The sequence below is a fragment of the Corvus hawaiiensis genome, chromosome 4 (genome assembly GCF_020740725.1).
Source record: "Corvus hawaiiensis isolate bCorHaw1 chromosome 4, bCorHaw1.pri.cur, whole genome shotgun sequence".
NCBI lineage: Eukaryota > Metazoa > Chordata > Aves > Passeriformes > Corvidae > Corvus > Corvus hawaiiensis.
The window spans coordinates 26,615,361-26,637,238 of NC_063216.1; the positions used below are offsets into that span (position 1 = coordinate 26,615,361).

The following is a 21,878-nucleotide window of genomic DNA, read 5'->3' on the forward strand; positions in this document are numbered from 1 at the left end:
ATTACTATCTGCATTCAATCTCTGGGGAGATTAAATATTTCAAACATGATGCTCAAACCACTAAACAATAAGCTTGAATACAACATAGGTACCTTTAACCATTTTTTTTTTCCCCTGAAGCATTTTCTCTCTAAAAAAGAAGCATTTGGCCAAATGTTTCCTTAAACACAGTCTCTTCCATTTTCTTACCCAAAGACACATCTTGATAATTTCTCACTCTGCTTCAGCCCTTCCAGAATCAGAGAGCACAGGATATCCTGAATAATTATATACCTGCTTTCCAGGCTGAAGGGTAAGAAATGAGAACAAATTAAGCTTAAATTTAAGCTTAAAGATGTTTAATTCTGCAAGGCACTGAACAGATATCCTTAATTAAGCCCACGGGCACTTCATAATTTAGGTAAACAAGTGGTATTTTGTAAACAGGAAGCTTTCCTGCTAAAAAACCAGACTCCTTGTTTAGGTAACCAGACACTTCCCACTGAAATCAGTGGGAGTTAAACATTTGGCAAATCTGCACAGTAAAGCCACCTATATATGTCACTTTAATGCCATCTCAACAGGCTTTTTTTACGAGTTTAAATATGTCCCAAATCACACTGCAAATACACACCACATGTATATCTTATGCCATGATTAGAGATGTCTGGAAACTTTATTTTTAAACTGTTTTATCAGAAATGAATGGCTTAATAAAAGAACCAATTTCCTCAGAAAAGTTCGTATACTTCATAAAAATGTCAACAGGGAGATTTCAATGTGATATTTCTAAACTACATAAGTGGAAGAGACTCAGGTTGGAGTAGCCAGCAACCCTGAGGTCCAGGCAGTGCTTTTTGGATGGGGGCCTCAAGTCCCTGCCCTGCCTGATTTGGTGTTCACGCTCCCAGGGATTACTTTACTCCCCGGTTTACTGCTGTAAGCTGACACACTCTCCCTGCCTTGTACTTCTCAAAGGTCTTTATTTGTCCTCAGAAGGATTCTTCAACTTCTTTTCCTTCAACTCCTATACCAGTGTTTAATGAGAGGCCTCCTGCCTGCAAAAACACCCCTATAAACCCATGGTGTTCCCTGTTTGGCAGGGCAGAAGCACCTTACTGACTCCAATGCTCACTCAAAGGAGGGGTATTGTTTAACCCTCTCGAGCCCTTACTCCTCTCATTGCAGCTCTTCCTCTAGCTGACATTAAAAGGGGTAAGGCTGCAGAATGCCATAAGGGCTGCAGATCAGAGGTGAACTGCTTGGACAGCACGGGGCGGCTCAGGGACTGGAACACAAAGAGGTGCAATAGGTCCTGTCTGAGGCAGAGCTGAAATGGTGTATTACAGCTACGGAAAAGAAGCTGTTTAAACTTCCATAAGCAATTTCACAAAGTCATCCCAGAGTGGAGGACATCCCCAAGGAGGACACAGTGAATCACAGAACACAAGTTCCAAATGAGGAATTTAGGATGCTCATTATTTATCTTTCTGCTGATTTAGTACCAGCTGTATTCAAAATCAGTTTGGAAAGCCATCAATAGGTTGTAAAGCATTTTTTTCTGTTTTGGAGTGTGTGTAAATTCTAATAATTTGATACATTCCCATTGAAGAGTCCAGCATCTGATTTTGTGATTGTGAATTACCAGACTGTCTGTATGTAAATAGCACCTGTATCCTTGACAACCAGACTTCATGACTGACTCATTCAATGAGGTCATGATTCATTGCCAAAGGTATCAAAATTCATTACCTTCTTTCATAGTACTTTTCCTGCCATTAGGTTTGTGCCAAATCATAGTAACTGAGATTTCCTTACAGACAGGAACAAACTACTAACCAAGAAGCACGCAAAAGCAGGGGCTAACCCAGGAAAAGCAATGCACAAACGAACCTCAGTTTCAGATCAGTCCCCCACCAAAAAATAAAAAAAATCAGTAAAATGGATAGAGATGCAACTTAATGAGGACTGAAAAGAGAAAAAGGTGATTACTCTTCAGGCAATATGAAATATTCAACTGCTCCCTAAACCTTGCATAAATGTGAACAAAGCAGCAAAGAAGTGTCTACACACACACACACACACACACACACACACACACACATCCCTGAACAGTCGCCAGCCCTGGGGGTCTAAGTTTATTTGACACAATGCTGGGTATAAGGGATGACAAATCCTCACTTCCCATGGACTTTGAGGCCAGATGGAATTAAATCAGCACCTTTTCGGTCTGACAGGAGGAATGCACTCTGATTTGGCTGAGGACTATTTGACTGGGTCAGCTTTACCTTTGAATTTAAATCTCTCCATTCACTTCCTTCTGTCCTATGCTATCCTTCTTTATCCCCCAGTACAAACTTCAAAATCTTTCTTTCTCTCTTACCCTGGAGGTTTGTTTTACCTTGTTTCTCATTCCAGTCTTACCATGAAATACAGAATGTGCCAAATCTGTTGTGTTTTACCATTTATATTAAATGCCATGGAACTGACTAACTCTGGTGATTTTAAGAGTGGAATTTTTAACTTGGAGTAATGACATTTGTTAATTTTTTGTGAGACTCATATACCAAACCAGCTGGTTTCTTTACAGAACTAGAATTTTGATAATTTTCATAATGCAAATTCACAACTTTAATTGGTCTATGCCTTTATTTTTTTTTTTTTAATTGTATGACGAAGTTTAAACAGTGCTGCCTGAGGGCCAGTCCTTTAACTGCTCAATATGGGAAAAGCTTTATTGAAACCGTGGGGTTTTATGTGCATGAGGTAAGATTCTGGCCTCTCTTTCAAGGCAAAGAATTTCAGCCTGATTTAGTATGCAGGGGGTAATTTTAGTAGCATGGATAAGTCCAGCTTAGCTGAAGAAATTGCTTATGTGTCTGCGCCCCTTGTTGAGTTAAAATACCTCAGACCCGAAAATCAGTGGAGAATATTACACATCTTAGACTTCACTGCCTGTGCTGTAATAGAACTGATGGTGTGACACGTAAACAGCAATAAACAACCAAGCCTGAATTATAGTTGTAAAGGTAAATTTGTTAATTGAAAAGAAAGGATTTATTTTTAACATACTTCTATCAAATGCTTATTTGTAGGTGTTATATGTGAGTTAGATGTCCCACATCTGAAGCAGATTAGTTAATACAGTCACTGGAGTCGGAAGATCAGGTGTCTACTCTGAGGTGAGCTCCACCAGCCTCAAAAGGATGACACTTTGGCTGTCTAAATCCAGATGTACAGCACACTGAAAGCACCTTACAGTTATCCTGCCTGCCCACCAGCTGCCTTGCCAAAAGGGTATCTTCTCCTGTAGGTCTGTGTTTTATCTGCCAGTCCTATAATGGAGATAACAGAGAGCCCCTATGGTGACTCAAACGTGTTCAGGAAACGGAACCAAGCCCTTGATCCTTGTTATCAGCTTCAGTATCTTTGCCTCATGTAAATGGCTGTGTCTTTACCTTGTGCTGCGTCCAATCTGACTGTCTCAATTATATAAATTAATCTCAGCCTTTAATTTACAGCAAAATACCGTGATATGTCACAGGTGGGAGGTATATTTTTCTGAAGTTCATCTTTTAGGAAACATTTTCTCTGTTCTATATATTTCCTTTTGTTTCAGGCCCTGCAATTGCTGTCATACATGATTCCCAACATGAATGCAGTGCAAAAATCTCTACTGGCACTTTGTTACAAGTCATAAAACTATGATGCTTTTAAAGTGCCTGTGTTGATCCTTCCCTACAAACAGATACCATAAACCATTTAGTGATTAGTGAACTGACAGAATAGTGATTTAACTTTAAAAGCTGTCTTCTATGGACCACACCTGAATAGTCAGTTGTGAATACTTTATATAAGAAATTCAAGCAATGTTGACCAGTTTTGACAGGTCAGTTAACCCATGTAGAAGAACTTCGGTCTCTTGGAAGCACAGCATTTGTAATCAGTGTGTTGAGAGTGATTGATTTTCTGTATTCATCCAGTATCTGGTGTTCATACCGAACACTCCTGCTGTTACTCTACAAATTGCTACAAGGGAAAGCTTGGTTAGATTTAGGATGTATGTTGTACAAAGAGGGTGGCCAAACTCTGGAACATGGGGCCAGGGAGCATGTGGAATCTCAGTGTTTGGAGATTTGACACTCATCTGCACAAGGCACTGAGCAACCGGGTCTGTGTTGGTCCTGCATTAAGTGGGGTTTGGATGATCTCCAGAGGGCCCTTGCAACCTCTTCCACAGTTTTGTGTCTTTCTCTTTTTTTTGAAAACACCATTTACATTCTCAAAACATAAATCCAAATATACAAACCTTAACCGAGTTTTAAAATCAATCACCAAAAGCTACCTAATATTTACTACGTTCTGATGGAATCTACTGCTGCACAGTCCTATTCCACACCCGGACAAAGCTCAGTCAAGCCTCAGTTCTGAACTCTCTGCATGCTACATTTGAGTCTTTGAGTCCGGTCTTTCAAAATGGCCACAGCACAAATGATGTTCATTTACCCATATCTGTTAAAATTTATCCTGCTTTTATATTCTACTTGTTAATAGTGAAAAATGTGCTATTAAACTGACACTATAGGTTCATTTCATTAACAGGTTTTTACTCAGCTTTTTTTTTTGGGACAAATCCTGGAAAAATGAGTGGCAGCATTATTGGGTTAAGTGTATGCAAAGGCTAAATATGAAGTGAGCAAGATCTTTACATTTCTGCTAATGCTTTTCTAGCTAGGGTCTGCCCAATCCTCTCTGTGAATTTCACTGTATTAAATTATGTTCAGTAAAGAGTTTCAAACTTGTCCAGTACAAAAAGGACAGGTTTTGTATTCTTTGTCTAGGAAGAGCTAAGACCTGGGACAGCAATAAAAACTCAGCAGTAAGCTGCACTGGCACAGGTGGCAGGTACAGAATGTAAGAGGCAAAGCACTTCTTTAACACCTTGCCAAACCCCAAAGCAGCATCTATATTTGAATTTTCTAGTAGTAGTCAAAATGCACAAAGCCAAAGTCACATTTTCTTCCCCTGTCTGGGTGTCCTTATAAACTATATGTGTTAGTTTCCCCCCCACTTAAGGAAGTTTATCTTTCTCTGACAGTGGAGTCCTGCACTCTCTGTCCCAAAGGACACTACTCATCCAGCCTCCTGTGCAACATACCTTCAGGTCAGACACATCTCTGTAGCACTGCTCGGAACGGGTGTGATCAGAAAGCTGCACATTCCAGAAACATGGGAGCTGGTAGACAAGGAAGGGATTCTGTTTGATGACTGCATTGAAGATATCCTAGCAGAAAAAAAACAGAGAAACATTTGGGTATGTTGTTTCTACCATGTGTGAGGTGATCTCAACTCCTTCCCCAGATGACTGTCCCTCTCCCCCTCACAGGCAGAAATTCCAATGGCGATGGCAAGATGAAGTCTGTAAACCTTTCTCCATAATTCTGTTTCTGTGGAGGGTGCTATTAATCTAAGGGGTGATATACAGATCTGGGTAAGAGGAACAAGCTCTCCTGACACACAGAGCTAAGGGACTCCAGCAAAGTTCTCAAACATTTATCTTGTACTGCTGGCATGAGGTGTGGTTCCTCTTCTAGTCACCAGGAAGAGTAGCAGGCAGGAAACAACACAGTGCCTGCTGGTACTAAGTACTGCACCACTTTTTAATAAAGGGGAGGAAAGTGATCCTGGCAGCTACACTGCTTCAAGGCGAATTACTTGGTGTGATTTTAGCTAGCATTTTATTTTTGCAACAAGTACTCCAGGTACTTTATGGAAAAGGCATGTAGGACAGACCTGCAGAGCAGCCTTCACCATGAGGGACAGAAAGTGCTCTGCCCCTAAGCAGCCATTCTGCTGGAGAAGTAAGTAACAAGGACAATCTGAGGGTAAGGTATTAGGGGAAGACACAAGCAGCCTTTCTCTGCTTTGCAGAATTCTTTCCCATCCAGGTATTAGACAGCAACTCAGGATGTGACTGAAAACACAGTGAAGCTGCAGGAATCATCTTAATGAACCCCAGGAGCTTTTGGATCACCCTGCAAAGACACCATACGAAGTGCACATCTCCATGTGCACAGTAAGGAGGAGCGTGCTTCCTTTGTGGTGAGTGGTCATCAGCCAGATGTAGCTCAGAAGGACAACAAATGTCTGAATATGATGCTGTATTAACATGCTCAAGTTGTTGAGGACGAATTATTGGTTCAGGTCTAGTATTACATTAACAGGGTTTCTGGGCTTAAACTGAGAGCTGGCAAGAAGCACAAATTGAAAAACTGTATTTCTGTGTTTAGGCACATTATTTCATCTCTTGGCCTCAGTTTCCTATCTGTGGCAGGGAGACAGCAGCACTTTTGTCTTAACAGGGCTGTTGTGGCAAGAAGTACATTAAAAGACAACTGGGACTCATCTGCCAGAAACAGTAAAGAAATGTCAGGAGACTCTTAAAACTGAAGTCTGATTAGACAATAACCAGTGGGAAAAGACACAGTGTATTTGGACTTCTAGTGTCTGGAGAGTTCTGTGTTAAAGAAGGGAGGACAGAAAATGAAAGTGTGAAAACCCCGTTGGTCTCTCTTATGAATCATCTGACCAGAGGAGGTAAAAATGTCAGTGTAGTAAGAGAAACCTTGTGACTAAATCTTCATTCTCTTCCACATTTTCCCCAGGACAATTCAACAAATGGTGACTACAAGCACAACAGCTTTCCCCTGCCTTTTCCCACATCTCATTCCCTTTCCCTTTCTTTCTTTCCTCAATCCATGGCTTAGTGGCTGTCCCACAGCCCTGCAGTGTCCTACTCACCTGGTCAGCCAGTGAAGTGGACAGCATGCTCATTAGCTCTCGCTCCGCCGTGAGTCTCCACATCTGCTCCCACTTCATCTTCCGCAACTTATCGAGCAGCAGCAAGATCACCCCTGAAGGGAAACATGGGGCAGAGAACAAGAGGACCATGATGTCACATGTCAGCCAAAGGGCCATCCTGCTCATGTGCTGATTCAGCAGCTAAAACAGGACATCAAGTTACCTGACACATCTGATTGCAATCCTTGAAACTTTTCCAAGGAACAGATTATCAATGCTGGTTACAACCTAGACTCCGAGAGGGCCTGCCATTCAGGCACCAAGTGTTCACAGAACAGGATCCTCAAATCGGAAACTTTAAGTTGGAAAAAACGTACCTCAACATGCATTGTTATTTCTGTTGCTTTTTGTGTGGCCAAAATTCCTGGTGTACAAGAAAGGAAAACAGCAGAAGCAATGAAGCCGGATTGAAACATCAGCAAAACCTTTCCTACAGTGTCTTAGAAAAATATGCTTGAAAAATGAATTTGGAAAGACTTAGATAAGAGCGTTGTCATGGGGAATGAATGCAGACTGCAGGACCACAAAGGAGGAGTACCAATAAACAGCAGCCTTGCAGGCTGACAGAAACTACCTAGTAAGAGCAATGATGGGTTCTGTGTTGTTTCACATCTTCATTAGTGGAAGGGGGAAGTAAACAGAACAGTAATGACATCTGCAAATGACATTTAACAAGAGGTTTTACAAAAAAAATATCATGGCAACTGTAGAGAACCATAGCAGCTACACAGAAGAATATGAAATGACAAAAAGCAGGCACTGGGAAAAGCTGCCTCAGGGAGTCCAAGTTGATAAAACGAGAAGTAATGAGAAAAAGAAAGGAAATGTAGTCTGAATGCTTAAGAAAAATTCTCCTAAAACCGCTGCGGTGAAATAAACTAAAAATGGCAGATAAAAGACTTTATTTCATGAGTATTTCCAAATCAGACTACACCAGGATTAGAAAATGTACCTGAACAATGCTGAACTGGTTGGGAGAGGACAAAGGTGGTTCCAGTTCCTTCCCATATTTAGTTTCTATGACATGGCAAGTTTCTTTCTAGTAAAACCTGGCACTGCTATGAATAAAAAGAAAACCTCTCCTGGCAGTGAATTTTGTGGCCTATTTTAGTTGTGTTTTCCATTTCAGTCCATCTGGTTCCCAAGGATGCTGGAACCTTTACTGGAGGGATCCCCTTTCATCTTCAGTCAACCTTTCTGCTTCCAGCTGTTGGACTGGAAAGGGATGCATTGTCACAACATGCTACAGTTTATTTATGCCAGTGTGTTTGCCTTCTCTCCAGCACAGGGGAAGCCTATTTGGAGCATGTAGTGTGCGTGCACTAGATTCTAAGAGAGACATTATGCATTGTCTGAAATTCTGCACCAGTGTGAAGCAGGTTCCTTGTGCTGCAGCGATAAACTGGGTGGGAGATCTCCTCTCTGGCAAAGGATTTTTTCCAGCTGGCAAGAACTGCCAGCTTTGCAGTGAAATGCAACTGAGAAGGTTCTTTATTAAGAAAAATAAAGAATAATGGTAAAATTCAGTTAACTGTAATAGAATAGTTTTTATAGTTTATAGACAACAAAACAATTTTTCTTAATTCCTCTATGCTTCCAGTCTGAGGAGGAAAAGGGGAAATGTTTTAACATGTGCAGTATTCCCTGATTTTTTTTTTACTTCCACTCTTACGCTAGCAGCAGATTATGGCACTGCAGCTAACAAGATTATGCTGTCCTGAGGGGCTATCATGGTAGCAGCTGAGGAAAAGAGGCAGATGGAGTGGAAAAACTGGAATATATGTGAGAAAGGATGTATTAAATTATAATGCAATCATGGCTATTGAAAATATTCACAAGGTTTTAATGTTTCAGCGTCACAACTAATTTCAACATGATTTCTATTTTAATTCACCTACAGGCTTGAGTTTAACACCTTTGTACAGTTTCTATTTGGGCTTCTAATTTACTGCTGCCATAAAAATAACTACTAGAGAATATTTATAGCAAGTTTAAATATTTACTCATTAGTATTAGTGGGAATAAGATATTTCTACTAAGAGGAGAATTTAATACTATTCCCCTACTTAGTGTTATTAAGTCCAAAAGCAAAGCAAAAGCATGTGTTTTGAGAACTTTTAAATAGTTCATGCAGAGGAAAAATTACTCTTTTTCAGAACAGTGAACTTCAGGTTCTCGTCTATATTGTTGTGTTGCCAAAAGCAAACACAACTAACTCCAATCTGCACAATTAGTTTGCAGGCAAAGTGTCTGAAATAAGGAAAGGAAAGTATTTGCCTCAGGATCCACTTCCCTCTGAGTCAAATTGACTGAAATCTCAGACTAAATTCAAGATGACATACAGCTGAACATAAGGGGAAAAGGGACTCACTCTCATCTGCTGTACTAGGGGAAGAGGAGACTGGAGGAAAAACAAGAAATCAAAGGAATATTTTATTAACATCTGGCCCCAGGCAGTGGGACTTCTGATCTTTCGAGAAGTGCAGCATCTTCCTGCCCTAACCTACCTGAGAAAAACAAAAGAAAAGCTTGGCAGCAAACAAACAGAAAGAGAAAAGTGGCAACCCAAACATCTCATGAGTATTAAACAAATTATGATCAGCCACAGAACACCCTATTTCCCTTGTCCTGAGGAAATAGTTCAGGCATATCCAGAGATGTAAATATCTCAAATATCTCAAAGAGAAAGAATGCTTTATTACTAAGTATGTGGAACACATCCCAGTCTAGTTATTACTTGAATGGCATTTTTCTCCCGCTGCTTGATGAGATTTTGCTTGAACTACCAAAATTTGACAGATTCTGAATTGTTCAAACAGACAAACAAACAAGAAAGCAAACAAACAAACAAAGCAGTTTCTCAAAAATGTCACTTAAGGACACACATGAAAAACCCAGCTCCAAAAGCAAAAGGGAAAAAAAAAACTCCCCCAGGACCCCAAAAAAGTAATTTGGTGAATAAATTGGATAAAACATGGCAATAAATCTGAATTAACATATCGGTATTAAAATATTTCAGTTGGGAAACACTGTAAATTTTTTTTGGTACATTTTAAAACTCAACTAACTGTAAAATAATTTTCATCTCAAAACTGATACAAATTAAAAATCCTATTGAAAATTATTACAAGATCTGAAAAGGAAAATAAATGTTTCTTTCTGGGTCTAATCAAACTTTGGGAGTCACTTGAGTTTTTTGTCCTTTTCCAATTCTTGGATTCAATGTAAAACAACTTCTTTGTTCTTCCAATGCTTTCACTAAGCAACAGTTTCCATAGATGCTTCTAGGCATGCCAACAAATTAATCTGTTTCTGTTTGGTGTGGGGGGTTTCTTTTGGTTAATCTGCTCCAGAACAAAATATTTTATTTCATTTTTCTGAATAGTAAATTGGAAGTCTGCAGAAAGACCAGCAATTTCCCTTGGAATGCTACTGAGCATCTCCACCTTTTGCTTCAGGAACAAAGACTATGGCTTTTCCTGAAATTCAGAGAGGAACATATAGCAGAGCTGAAAGTAATAAACCAGTACTTATGACAGAACAGAATTACCTGGAGAAGTTATAGTGAAACTGGACAAGCTTTCAAACTCAACCAATTAATTACAATGGGCCTTTTAAGGTGCCTGAAAAAACAGTGCTGTGGGGGAAGAAAATGTAATTCCTAAGAAATCATTTTCTGTATGATCTTGCCTGTTCCTTTTGGGTGGAACAGGATGCTTTTGTGAGCCTTTGAGGCAATGCCATTTTTTGTGAGTAGCACCTCAGACCCTATCCTTGTCAGATTTTTAAAAATTCTTCTTGAAATTAAGCCTGCAACAGTGAACCATCTAGACAAACAGGAAGCAGATATCATTATAATATCCAAAACAGACACGTAAGACACGCTTCAAAATATATCATAAAGCAATAGTGAGTTTTAAAAAAATGAGTGGGATTTTGCAATAGCTAAGCAGCACACCAAAGAGCATACACCAAGCCACTGAAATGCTGTAAGAAATAATGTTAAACAGGCCTGGCATTATGGAGATTTGCTGTAATAAATATCTGACACAGAAATTTAGGGCAGTAAGCTAACACGTTTCATGAAACAGATTTGGCACCAAACATTTGAATTCAGTTTTAGGTGCAACGGAAGGGACTTGCAGCTCTGCTGTCCCAGGAGAAGCTCCATGCTAGTGCTGACTGCTTAGTACTCTAGCAAATACTTATGCAACCTCTTTTAATTCTGTTTTATTGTATCTGAAATCAATGGAAGCGACCCCAGTGTGTAATGCTAGGACTGTGACTGTGCCTTTCCTGCATCAGGGCTCCAGTGACCAGTATTGTTAAGGACTGCATTTGGATTCCACTGAGCCACAGCTCCACATCACTGACTGTGGCCTCTGTTTTCCACCCAGAGTATCAAGAGCAAAAAGAAAAACACAAGCATATGGCAGTTAAGGATTAAAAAATTAAATAAAAGCTATAATTCCAAAACAAGCCACTGCACATATTATAAAATCTTCATTTTAAGTCTCTGTGTGGATGAAATTCACTGCATTTATTTCACTTGGTTTACAGACTATCTGCTCCTCATAATTTGACCAGCCATATCATTAATGCAATAAAGCCATATATGCCTATAGCTTTTAACATGGTATGACCAGAGGACTGTCATTCTAGCATCTGGAGCATCCTGATACATTATTTAACCATGAACTTATATGCACCAGCCTTTTTTTTCTCAAACAAGCTCTTCACAATCTAAAAACCCAAATGAATAAAACCTTGCAGGGATGCACAATGTGTTCATTGAGAATAAATGATGATTCCACATTTGAACTTTTCTCTAAGAAAACTGAGCAGGGCTGAGAAGCTGTTTTGAAACAAAGTGTGTGTCCCTCCAGGCATGGTGACAGAATGCAATAGCCTTTGTTTTCTCTGCACATGTATTAAAAGTGAAGCTGTCATAGAGTGCATTTTGAAATGTTGTGCAGTCACTCTGTTGGGAGTCTGGTTCCTCCTGAAGCATTATAAACATTTGGTTTACACTTCCTGATGACCATTTAATGAAATAGAAGACTTTTACTTTCTTTATTCTCCTCTTCCCAAGTATGCTATTTTTCCTTAGGCAGAATTAAGATGAATGTTTTACTCAAGCACAGTTCTAACTTCTTATTATAGAGTTGCTGACTGTAGCTCAGAATGTCCCAGTTTTCTGTTTCTTTACTGCTTAGATGCTGGTTTTCCTGAGCAATTTGGAAGAAGACACACGTGCTTTCTATCTTCTCGTTAATGACTTCCACTTCTGGGGGAATTTCTCCAACTTTCTGAAAGCCCCAAAGCTGCTACAGAAGAATTTCCTTGATTCCAGAGTCTATAAGGTCTGAAGGAGAGCAGTCATGAGCTGTAAGACTTTTAGCAGGTCTGTGGAGAAAAACCTCTGCTACTTTAGAGACCATCCTGCTAAGTAATGCTCTCTCCTCTTATTTCCCAGAGTGTTTCGAAGAGAGCTAACAATTCCACAAGGCCTTTCAGAGGTCAGCACAGAAAAACCATCTCTAGACCTGAAGAACTTGGCCTTCTATCACACAGACCCCAAGCAATATGAAGTCCCAAGCAGTACAAATTCACACACTTAACAGCCCAAATTGCTGAAAAGGTTTGCCTAACATGGAAAACAACATGGCTGGGAAAAAGACAAATATTAGGAAAAAAAAAAAAAAAGGGAAACAAGGGGTTATTCCCAGCTGCTGTACTTGCTTTGGGCATCAAGGAAGACATTAAGGATAGCAACTTTTCTCAGAACCCCGTGTTTCCTAAACCCTGTGCAAAGAGTTGTAGGAGACAAAACCATCTGTGAAGCTCCTTACATGGCTTTTAAAAAGCTCCTATTTTCTTATAGCCTTTGCACTCTGTGACCCGTGTGAGTATATAGCGTAGAGAGACTACTTTTTACAGACAAAATGGAAATATTCCAGGGACTTCTCATTTGGAAATGGCTTCTAAGAAGGGAAAAAACCCTGTAAGAGGCACATCATTAAAATCTCTTGAAATTCAACAGACTGGGAAAGCTTTTGCTGAGAAGTTTTAAACCTCAGATAACACATTCTAACTTCAGACCTGCAAAGGGAGGGAGGAGGGAGGTTTCAGCCTTTACATGCCATAGCACAATGGCACTGACCACATGAAACAGAGATCTGTCTCAAAGACATCTCACACCACTACCATGCACAAGGATCACCCAACACTACTCCATGTGCATCTCTGTACACGTCTGAAAGGAATCATGAAGGTGCCAAAAGTGGACATTAGCTAAAAGATGGCCAGGTAACCATCTTTTCATAAAGCATTTTGAAATGTGAGATTTAAAAAGAAAAGTAATATGGGGGGGTGGGGAGGGGGCAGGGGGGAGGAGTGTGAATGTGGAAAATTTCTACAAAGTTTTAAAGAACTTTTCCTCTCTTCAATGCTAAAATTGCAGTAAGTTCTTATATGCAAGATTAGCTGTGGTTTCATTTGCCTAGGTGCTTAGGTGGCTTCAACAGGAAAACAAAGTCCTGGTTAAATACTAATTTAAGTGATAAAGTCAGAAAGGATAATTTTTGGCTCTTGCATAACATTTGATTATTTTTCAAAATCAGTTTGGGGTCTACTAGAACATAACTTCTAGAAAAACATTCAGTCTTTATTTAAAAATTTACAATAATGGATAATCTACCACAAACTTTGATAAGTTATTCCAATGCATAATTACCCTGATGAAGGGTACTTCCCTTATTCTAATTTGAACATCTCTTTGAACTTTCAGTCATTTGATCTTGCTGAACCTTTGCTAAATTGGCAAGCCCTCTATTAAGAAATGTTATTTTCTCCTCCAAATATTATCCTTTGACTTGCTCCCAGATAAGTTCCTGGAGCCATTTTCCCCAACTTTATGGGAAATTTTCCAGTATTAGCTCTGAACTTTGCAGATTTGTAAGTGGTTATCTTTGGCCTGTGGAGATTAACCTTCTGATGCCACTTTTAAGCATTAGAAAGAGGTGCCAAATGGAGTGTAGTCCTATCCATGCTACCTTCCAGAAATACTTCCTGTAGTGAACTACCAACAAATTACACTATTTTTTTTTTTACAAGACAGTTTGTTTCTGAGAAGGACAGGGTACCAACTAATTTCTGTGCCCTGTGGATAATCAGGGAGCCAAGAGCGAAGAATGAACTGGGCAGCAAAGTTACCTGGCAGTGTAGACATCAGGTATGACAGGAGTCAAAAGCCTCCATCCCATACCAAACAAATGCATCTCCTGTATTCATACTTGAAATTACTCTGGTTGTACACCCAATGATCACACAAAGTATTTTGTCAATCATATTAAACCTGGAGTTCATGATCATCTGATTATCCATCCTGGACTGTCATGCATCTCTTAATTCTTTCTGAACATAAAATTCTACGTCAGTGCCTCAAAACACAGAATTGTGAGTGTCACAACTCTACATAACGCCAGAGGAACTGGACTTTGGGTGAGCTGTCCTGAAGAAGAATCACAGAATAATATAGACTGTACAGGGTTCCTGTTCAGGAGGTCCAATCATTGGATCTCAGTGTGCAGGCATGTTTGGAAAAAGGATCACACAAAGCTTGTTTTTATGGATAAAAACTGAGGACGTTTTCTGAAATTTGCTGACTATTTGCCCTGTTAAAAGCAAGTATGTCTTCCAAAAGTAATTTATCTTGGACTCTCCACTGAAGAACCACCCACCTTTAAAAGAAAAAAAAAATTGTTTCTTGATCCTTGGCTCTTGTTTAAGTTTCTTTAATGCAAGCATCAGGATTTATATCAGATCTGGACCTTATCCATGATACTTATCTATGTTTTATTCTTCCACAGAAAGCAGCAAAAAGTGAAAGGTAACAGGGACCACTGCTTTAAACTATGTGGGGCCTTTTGGTTTTCATTCTCTCAAAGACATCATATTTAAGAGGGGTCAAAATGTCAACAATTTTACAAGGTTTCCACTTGGGACTATGTGAAGAGGAAAAATGCACCCCGCACAGGTGCTAATTATTTTGGCTGGCTTCTAATCTCAACGGTGTCTGCCTTACACTTTCCATCATGGTGGAGAATAGCTTTCAAAAGCAGTTTCTAATATTAACAATTAGTCCACAAGACTAATTGTAACAATGGGCACAAAGAGCAAGAACCTGTCATAGTTTCTGGGTCTGGTGTTCACTCAACACCTTAGCAACAAAAGAGGAGGTGTGGTTCAGGGCTGAACCACCTGAAAGGTATTTCCTTCTGTTTGGATGACAAAGAGGTTTGGGGTTTTGTATTCAGAAACAACCATAAAACTTCCTCTTGCCTTTCCCTCCCCTTAATGGGCAGTTTATTGACTGAGATTCAGGAGGAATAGAACATTCTAAGAAACGGATAAGGGGAACGGAAGAAGCAGCACACAAATGAAAAAGCCTGGGAATTAACTACAGCATTTAAAAAACCCCAGGAAACATAATCCTTCCTGCACAACCACTTATTTTCTAGTAACAGAGACAAGGATTAGGTTCACAACAGAAATGCAGGGATGTATTTGCCTAAGGAGCTGTCTGTCATGCTCGTATAGCCAAAGTGGGGTACAGTTTGGATAGGTGCACTAAAAGGAGCCTGCAAAGCTGGATTCCCAAGTTTGAAGGGTTGTGTTCAGCAATAAACACTCAGATGGTGGTCAGTTACAAGGGGTACTCCCCAGGAGTTGGTACTGGGGCTGATACTGGGTAGCACTCAGATTAATGAGATGGAAATGGGATAGAATGTGTCCTCAGCAATGTCTCACAGGTGACCAAACTGGGGGCCTTGGCCAAATACCCTGGGGATGGGCTGCTACTCAGTGACCTCGACAAGCTGGTGGACAAGCGGGTACGAGAAAGCTCCTAAAATTCAACAGAAAGTCCTGAATGGGATATTCCTGAATGGAGAGTACAGGCTGGAGGACAAGTGGATCTAAAGGAGCTTTCCAGGAGAAGTTCTAGGGGAGTTGGTGGACAGCAAGCTGAACATGAGCCAGCAGTAAGTCTTGGGCCACATGAGCCTTTAGGTCATGGGAAATGATTACCACTCTTGGTTCAACACTTGTAAGAGCAGATCTGAAGTACTGTTTTGGATTCCTCAATCAAATAAGTACCCTGACACGCTGAAGTAAATCTATCAGAGAGCAACCCAAACAGTTAAAGGCCTGGCATTCATGAGGAGAAGCTGGGAGAATTGGCCTTCTTCAGCCTGGGGAAGAGAAGGTTGAGGGATCTCCTGTTGCTTTCTAAAACTACTTAATGGAGCCACACACTCCAATAGATGCACAGGGACAGAATGAGAGGTAACAGACACATACTGCAGCAAAGGAAATTCTAATTACATATTACCAATTTTTTCTCTTATTTTTTACTGAATAGAAAAATAGTAGCTGAATACAAGAACAGGCTGCTTTGAGAGGTATCCATGAAGACACTTAAAACTCAGCTGGAAAAGGCCCTGAGCAACCTGAGCTGACTTTCAATGGGAAGAGGGCCAAAAGACCTCGGGAGATCTTTTCTGACCTAAATTGCCTATAATTCAACAGTTCTACTTGGGAAAGCTTCTCTTTTCACTGTCTGTGACTTGAGAACTACTGTGTAGAGATGATCTGTGTGTAGAGGGTATTGCAGTGCTCCTGTCCTCCCCTGAGTTCATTTTGACAAAGAGAGTGCAGAAGGGAAGGCTGAGGAGCTACAGCAGGAACAATTAAAGTCAGGATGTAGCTGAACATAAAGACAAAAAAGACAATGAGGAAAGGCAAGAAATAAGCTGCTTCTTCTGAGATTTGTGTCCACTCAGTTTTGCAGATTCTTCTCTTTCAAAGTCTCTTGGTGGTTTTTTAAAGGGGAAAGGTTTGTCCTGAACTTAGTTTGCCCTAACACAAAAATGATTAAAGCATAGTGATTTCTGTAGCAAATAGCACCTAAGAGGGTGATCTGACTATGACCAAATCCAATTGGTTTTGTTGGCACTCTCTTAGTGGGAATGGCTTTGACACAGGGGGTAGAAAGACATCTTAGTTACTCTGCTACTTTCTGTGACAGGCACCAAGCTCCCTATTAAGAGTCCAAAGATGAAGTCCAGCTGTGATACCTCTTTTCTTTGCTTTGGGACTGTGGCTAAAACTGCTGTCTCTGTCTCTACAAAAAGGAACTGCCTTTACACAATCACTTTTATGAGCACAATGAGAAACTGGAAAGTGAACTTGCACTTCAGAAGAAAATTGGTTTTACTATTACTATGCATTTGTCTGGAGTTCTCCCGTCATATAATAGAAGGCTTTGTTCTCAGTTTAGGCACCTGGATGTCTTTATTAAGCTTTTATGTGCAAGTCTTTCATCTAAATTTAACCTGCTAATGATTGTCCCTCTACAATAAAGAGGGCATTTCAGAGTGCTGGACAACATAATTACTGATCAAGGTATGTATGTTCACATAAAGAACTGCCTTGATCAAGCTAAAAATAAAACACTTCAAAATGATATTTTAAATCATTACATTGGAATGCTACATCTAAATGCCTGATTTATGTACATTACATGGAGAACTTTACATTATGGACTCAGGTCAGACCAATAAAACCCCCAAAACTAGGACAATTTAATCAACTAAAAAGAAACACATTTTATTTACTCCAATACATCTAGAATCTGGTATAGGCTGTCTAAATGCCACTTTTTAAAATCACATATTTCTTAAGAGACAAATGTTTTCAGTGTTTCAAAGGAAGTCTGGTGGTGTTTTTTAAAAGGACAGTTACTACAGGGGCTGAGAGATTCAATTCTTAAGGAGTAGAGGATGTACCTGAGAGAATGCCATGAACAGTAGACTAATTCAGCCACAGTAATGCCATTACTACATGCACAGGCCTCTCAAACTAGAGGCACCATTAAAAAAATCAAATACATATTGACCCTCATTTCAGAAATGTCAAGCGTGCTGTAAACAAGTTCTCAGTACATCACATGCTTTAGAAAGTGCACGAGAAAGACTGGAAAAGAAGCTATTCTTTGAGGGTAGTCAGCTTATTTTTAAGTGCAAGCTACAGATTACAGACAACAAAGATAAGGATATGGTCATCAAAAGCAGAATTATCGCTTTAGCTTCCCACCTTTGACACAAACAGACTGGTATTTCCTGTTGAGACTAAAAGCAACCATGTGCTGGCACTTCCTAAACTGCGACCTGGACAATGTGCACAATACTTGTACTTATAAATGCACCTTTACGTGTATAAAGCTCACGTGTATCAGTATGCTTTGCACTGATAACACTATTTACTGAGTAAACTCCCAGTGTCTTAAAGGAGGAGTAATCGAATCCAAAAAACTGGCACAGTGTGAACCTAAGTAGATGAAGAAAGTGCTGCTTTTTGACTTGTCATCAGTGTTGGACATGGGTTTTTTAATCATTAAAATGCATTTTTCATCTGTTTGCAAAGGCTCCTGTACTTTCAACCAACCCTAATGACAGCAGTTCCTGTACTAAACATGACTAATATTTTAACTAATGTGAGACAAGAATGTTGCAATGGCTTTTAGAGGGGGCATAGCCAAGTTTTGTCAGGCCACAATGGGGGGTATTGAAAAGGTTCTATAAACCATGAGTTTTCTGACTTCTTTGTTCACTGAGGCAATTTGACAGAATCCTCCTCTCTCAAGCAGCCAACATACATGAGTACAATTACCATAATGCCATGAGCAGGAGCCTGTGGAGCTCGGCTGAAAGCTGTTACCAGGTTTCTGGAGCAGGACCACAGGCAGTGCCATGACTACCAACAGCCCATTTTGCACTGCTTTACCAGTCATTTGTTTTCTGCACTGAGGATGCACAATATCATCATGAAGGAGCACAAGATGTGATCCAGACTAATTTCACATAAACAGTCTGTTCTACCCTTGTCTCTTTTCATTCAAATTTGTTAAATACTATGCAAAAATGACGTAACATATGCTTTCAATTTCCAATTCAACTTCCACAGGTCCCTTTTTTCAGGGAAACAATAAAGGAGACAGACTCATTCTAGCACTCTTCCAGTCATTACAAACACGGGAGTAATAAGGCGCAGCACACACGTAGCCTAGTAATCGTTAGGTGCTAGCCATTCCCTTCTGTTCCCAATCCACAAATCTGGTAATGTCACATCTCCCAGTGTGGGAGTATGAATTCTCAGCTCAAGCTGTTGAGACACCTCCTTACGGTTTCTGGTGGCTGCACTGAGGCAGTGCATTTCAGATGAGCCTCAAATCCTCGGGATGGGCTTGTGTAGTCTAGAAGTCTGAAATCCCCTGGGCCAAAGTTTTTAAAAATGACCCCCTGGCATCCCAATTACAGATTCATCCTAAAGCTCCATTTGGCAGGCATGGGGTCCATTCTCAGCTGATGGAAGTTGGGTCTGCTGCACTAAAGCCAGAGAAGCCAGGGGTGATTCACACTCCTGAAGAAGTGGCCCGGAGTCTTAACAGGCACCAGAGACTGCTTTTAAAAGCTATTCTCCACCATGATGGAAAGTATAAGGCAGACAAAGTACTAAAAGCTTTTACGTTTAGAATTTCTTTTACAAGATACTTTTCTGAGGACTAAGATGACTGTTACTCCTGAAATGAACATCAAACCGTACAGTGCAACTCTGGAGCTGTCAGTTTAACATCTGTAAAAAGAAAAATCATAGTGTAGCAATAATGTCAAAAGCAGAGTTAGTCAGTGAAATATAATATAGTTACATAGCAAGAGAAGTGTGCTTGAACTAGTGTATGAGGAATCTGGAAGAGTTAACTCAGTGCAGACAAGCAACATGGAGTGGATGATATATAAAAAGGGCATTTGATTAAGCAGCTTACTGAGTGCTCGCCAGTGAAGTACAGAAAAAAACTTGGAAATCTTTGTGGTACAGAAAGAATTGTGTTTAAAATGCTTGAGGAAGAGAATGTTATCGCAAATAAAGAATGGTTCTAACTAAGAACATTTTAAACACTAATTAAATCGTCACTGAACTGATTTTGAGTTTGGTCTGGTTTTCTTACAATTATATTATCATGGACTAAAGTGTGACTTGGATTATCTGCCTCTGCAAATGAGGAAGAATGAAAAACAACCAAATAAAATCTTTCCTTAAAAATCTGTATTGGCTGTCAGGAGATCTGGCCTGGGCACACAGGAAGAGGAGATTGCAAATGCTTACTGGGTTTAAAGAACCAGCGGAGAAGGAACAAACGCATTTTTGCCTTTAATGCATCTGTCTTCTGGGACTCTCCCAACCTATATGTTGTCCAAAGAGGCTCAGGCATAGAAAGATAAGAGAGAAAGAGAAATTATTTCCTTCAGAAACTGTGAGGAAGCAGTGGAACAATTTTGAGGGGTGCTTCTGAATCAAATCTTCCAGGGTTAAGTCTGGCTGAGGAAGCTCACATAAACATCTCTTTTCTTAGGATTGTATCCTAGGTCTGTAGTAAACACTCTCCCACGAGCAAAAGCAAAGTCTACCTGAGAGCCTCCCCTTGATCCAGCTCTGTTTAGCTCATTAAAGTTTCAGGGGTCTGGGGACCCTTTCAGTGTTCCTAAGTACAGTTCTAGGCACCTGAATTTTTATGCCTTCCCCCTCCTGGACCACTGCCTTTCATGAATGTTTTTCTTAAGAGATATTGCCTCTCTTTTCGGTGCACCCCCATTTAGTTTTCTGAATCCTCCTTGGCCACACTGTTGCATTCAGTGTCAATTATTTTAATTTACTGAACACATCAAACAAGCTCCAGTTTCATCTTCCTTGAGAAATGTGTACCTCCAGTCTCTGCTAGATTACTCAGGCAAACAATTAATTCAATCAAGAAATTTATACTAAAGGGTGCTGATTCTGTCAATAACCTAATTTCCTACTTCTCAGAGGTTGCACTGTTTCACTCAGTGACCTCTGGTTCCACATACTTGAAAAAACAACATACCACTTCTTACAATGACTTGTCAATCTTCCATACATTATCTACCTGCTGGCTTCTTTCTAAAAAAAAGTTTTTATAACTACAAGGTGAGTTGTGTGAAGAAAGAAAATTGTGAGAAAAATAAAATCATTTGCAGGATTATGGGATTATGCATGGCTTGATAGGTATGTATTAATACAAGGATTAACACATGCAATGTATATGAAGGACTGCAGAAATTTGATTATTTTTGCTTTCAGTGGAAGATTTATGTGATATACTGACATTTGCTGTTCCCATAAATCATTTGCAACAGTAAGTTAAGACAACATAAATTAAAGCCTTACAGAATTTTTTTAACATTAGCATTTTAGATCTCTATATATACTTTATACTACCCACCATACGTTACTGCATTATTCTGATGTTATGTGGTTGTGCCAGCTTTCTCTCTGCCAGCATTAAAATGGCAGAAAAGAAAAAGCAAAAACACAGCAGAAAGAAAGTAGCTATGGAGGGTGGTCATGTCTCAGTAAGACAAAAGATACTGCTTTCTGGTGTAACAGTGAACTGAACTGATCCCAACAAGTTGAGTTGTGTTAACAAAAGCCTTCCGATTTCAGGAAAAATCCATGAAACTTATCTCCGTCTCATGCTTTTGGGGGGCTGGGGAACAGGGGTGGGCAGACCCAGCCTTTCTATTTGCAATTCTGGCAAAGAAGAGTCAGGAAAACAACCTATTCTGCCAAAATCTTGTATCCATACCAATCTATGTTCTGTTAAGCTATTCCTTTGAACGTTACCAGAAAACAGAGCAGCTCTGCAGAGGCTACAAATTCACAAAAATTAGTAGGATTCCCACAAATATACATAGGAATATAGAAATACAGACGACCCAACCACAACTTGTTCAATCTTTTTTCTAGTTAGTCTGTTTAATTCAATCCAATGTATTTCTGTGAAGTAAAATCACTATTATGGTGAATAATTCCCTGATAGTGCAGGGATATTTAAATGGACTCATCTGTTCCAAATGGAGGCTTCACCATCTGTTCTGTCCTTTTATTACAAAGAGAGA

General features: G+C 39.8%; 1 protein-coding gene across 4 annotated transcripts in view; it reads right to left on the reverse strand.

Moving 5' to 3' along the window:
- The window catches only part of LARGE1 (LARGE xylosyl- and glucuronyltransferase 1), a 272,337-nt gene that overhangs the window by 39,372 nt on the left and 211,087 nt on the right, over nucleotides 1-21,878 (reverse strand). For all 4 annotated transcript variants that reach the window (XM_048300960.1, XM_048300959.1, XM_048300962.1 and 1 more), the window contains 2 exons: nucleotides 6,781-6,893; nucleotides 5,138-5,263 (listed from right to left, as the gene is read on the reverse strand). In XM_048300960.1, coding sequence (XP_048156917.1) covers nucleotides 5,138-5,263; nucleotides 6,781-6,893 — 239 coding nt within the window. The remainder of the gene's footprint in view (nucleotides 1-5,137; nucleotides 5,264-6,780; nucleotides 6,894-21,878) is intronic.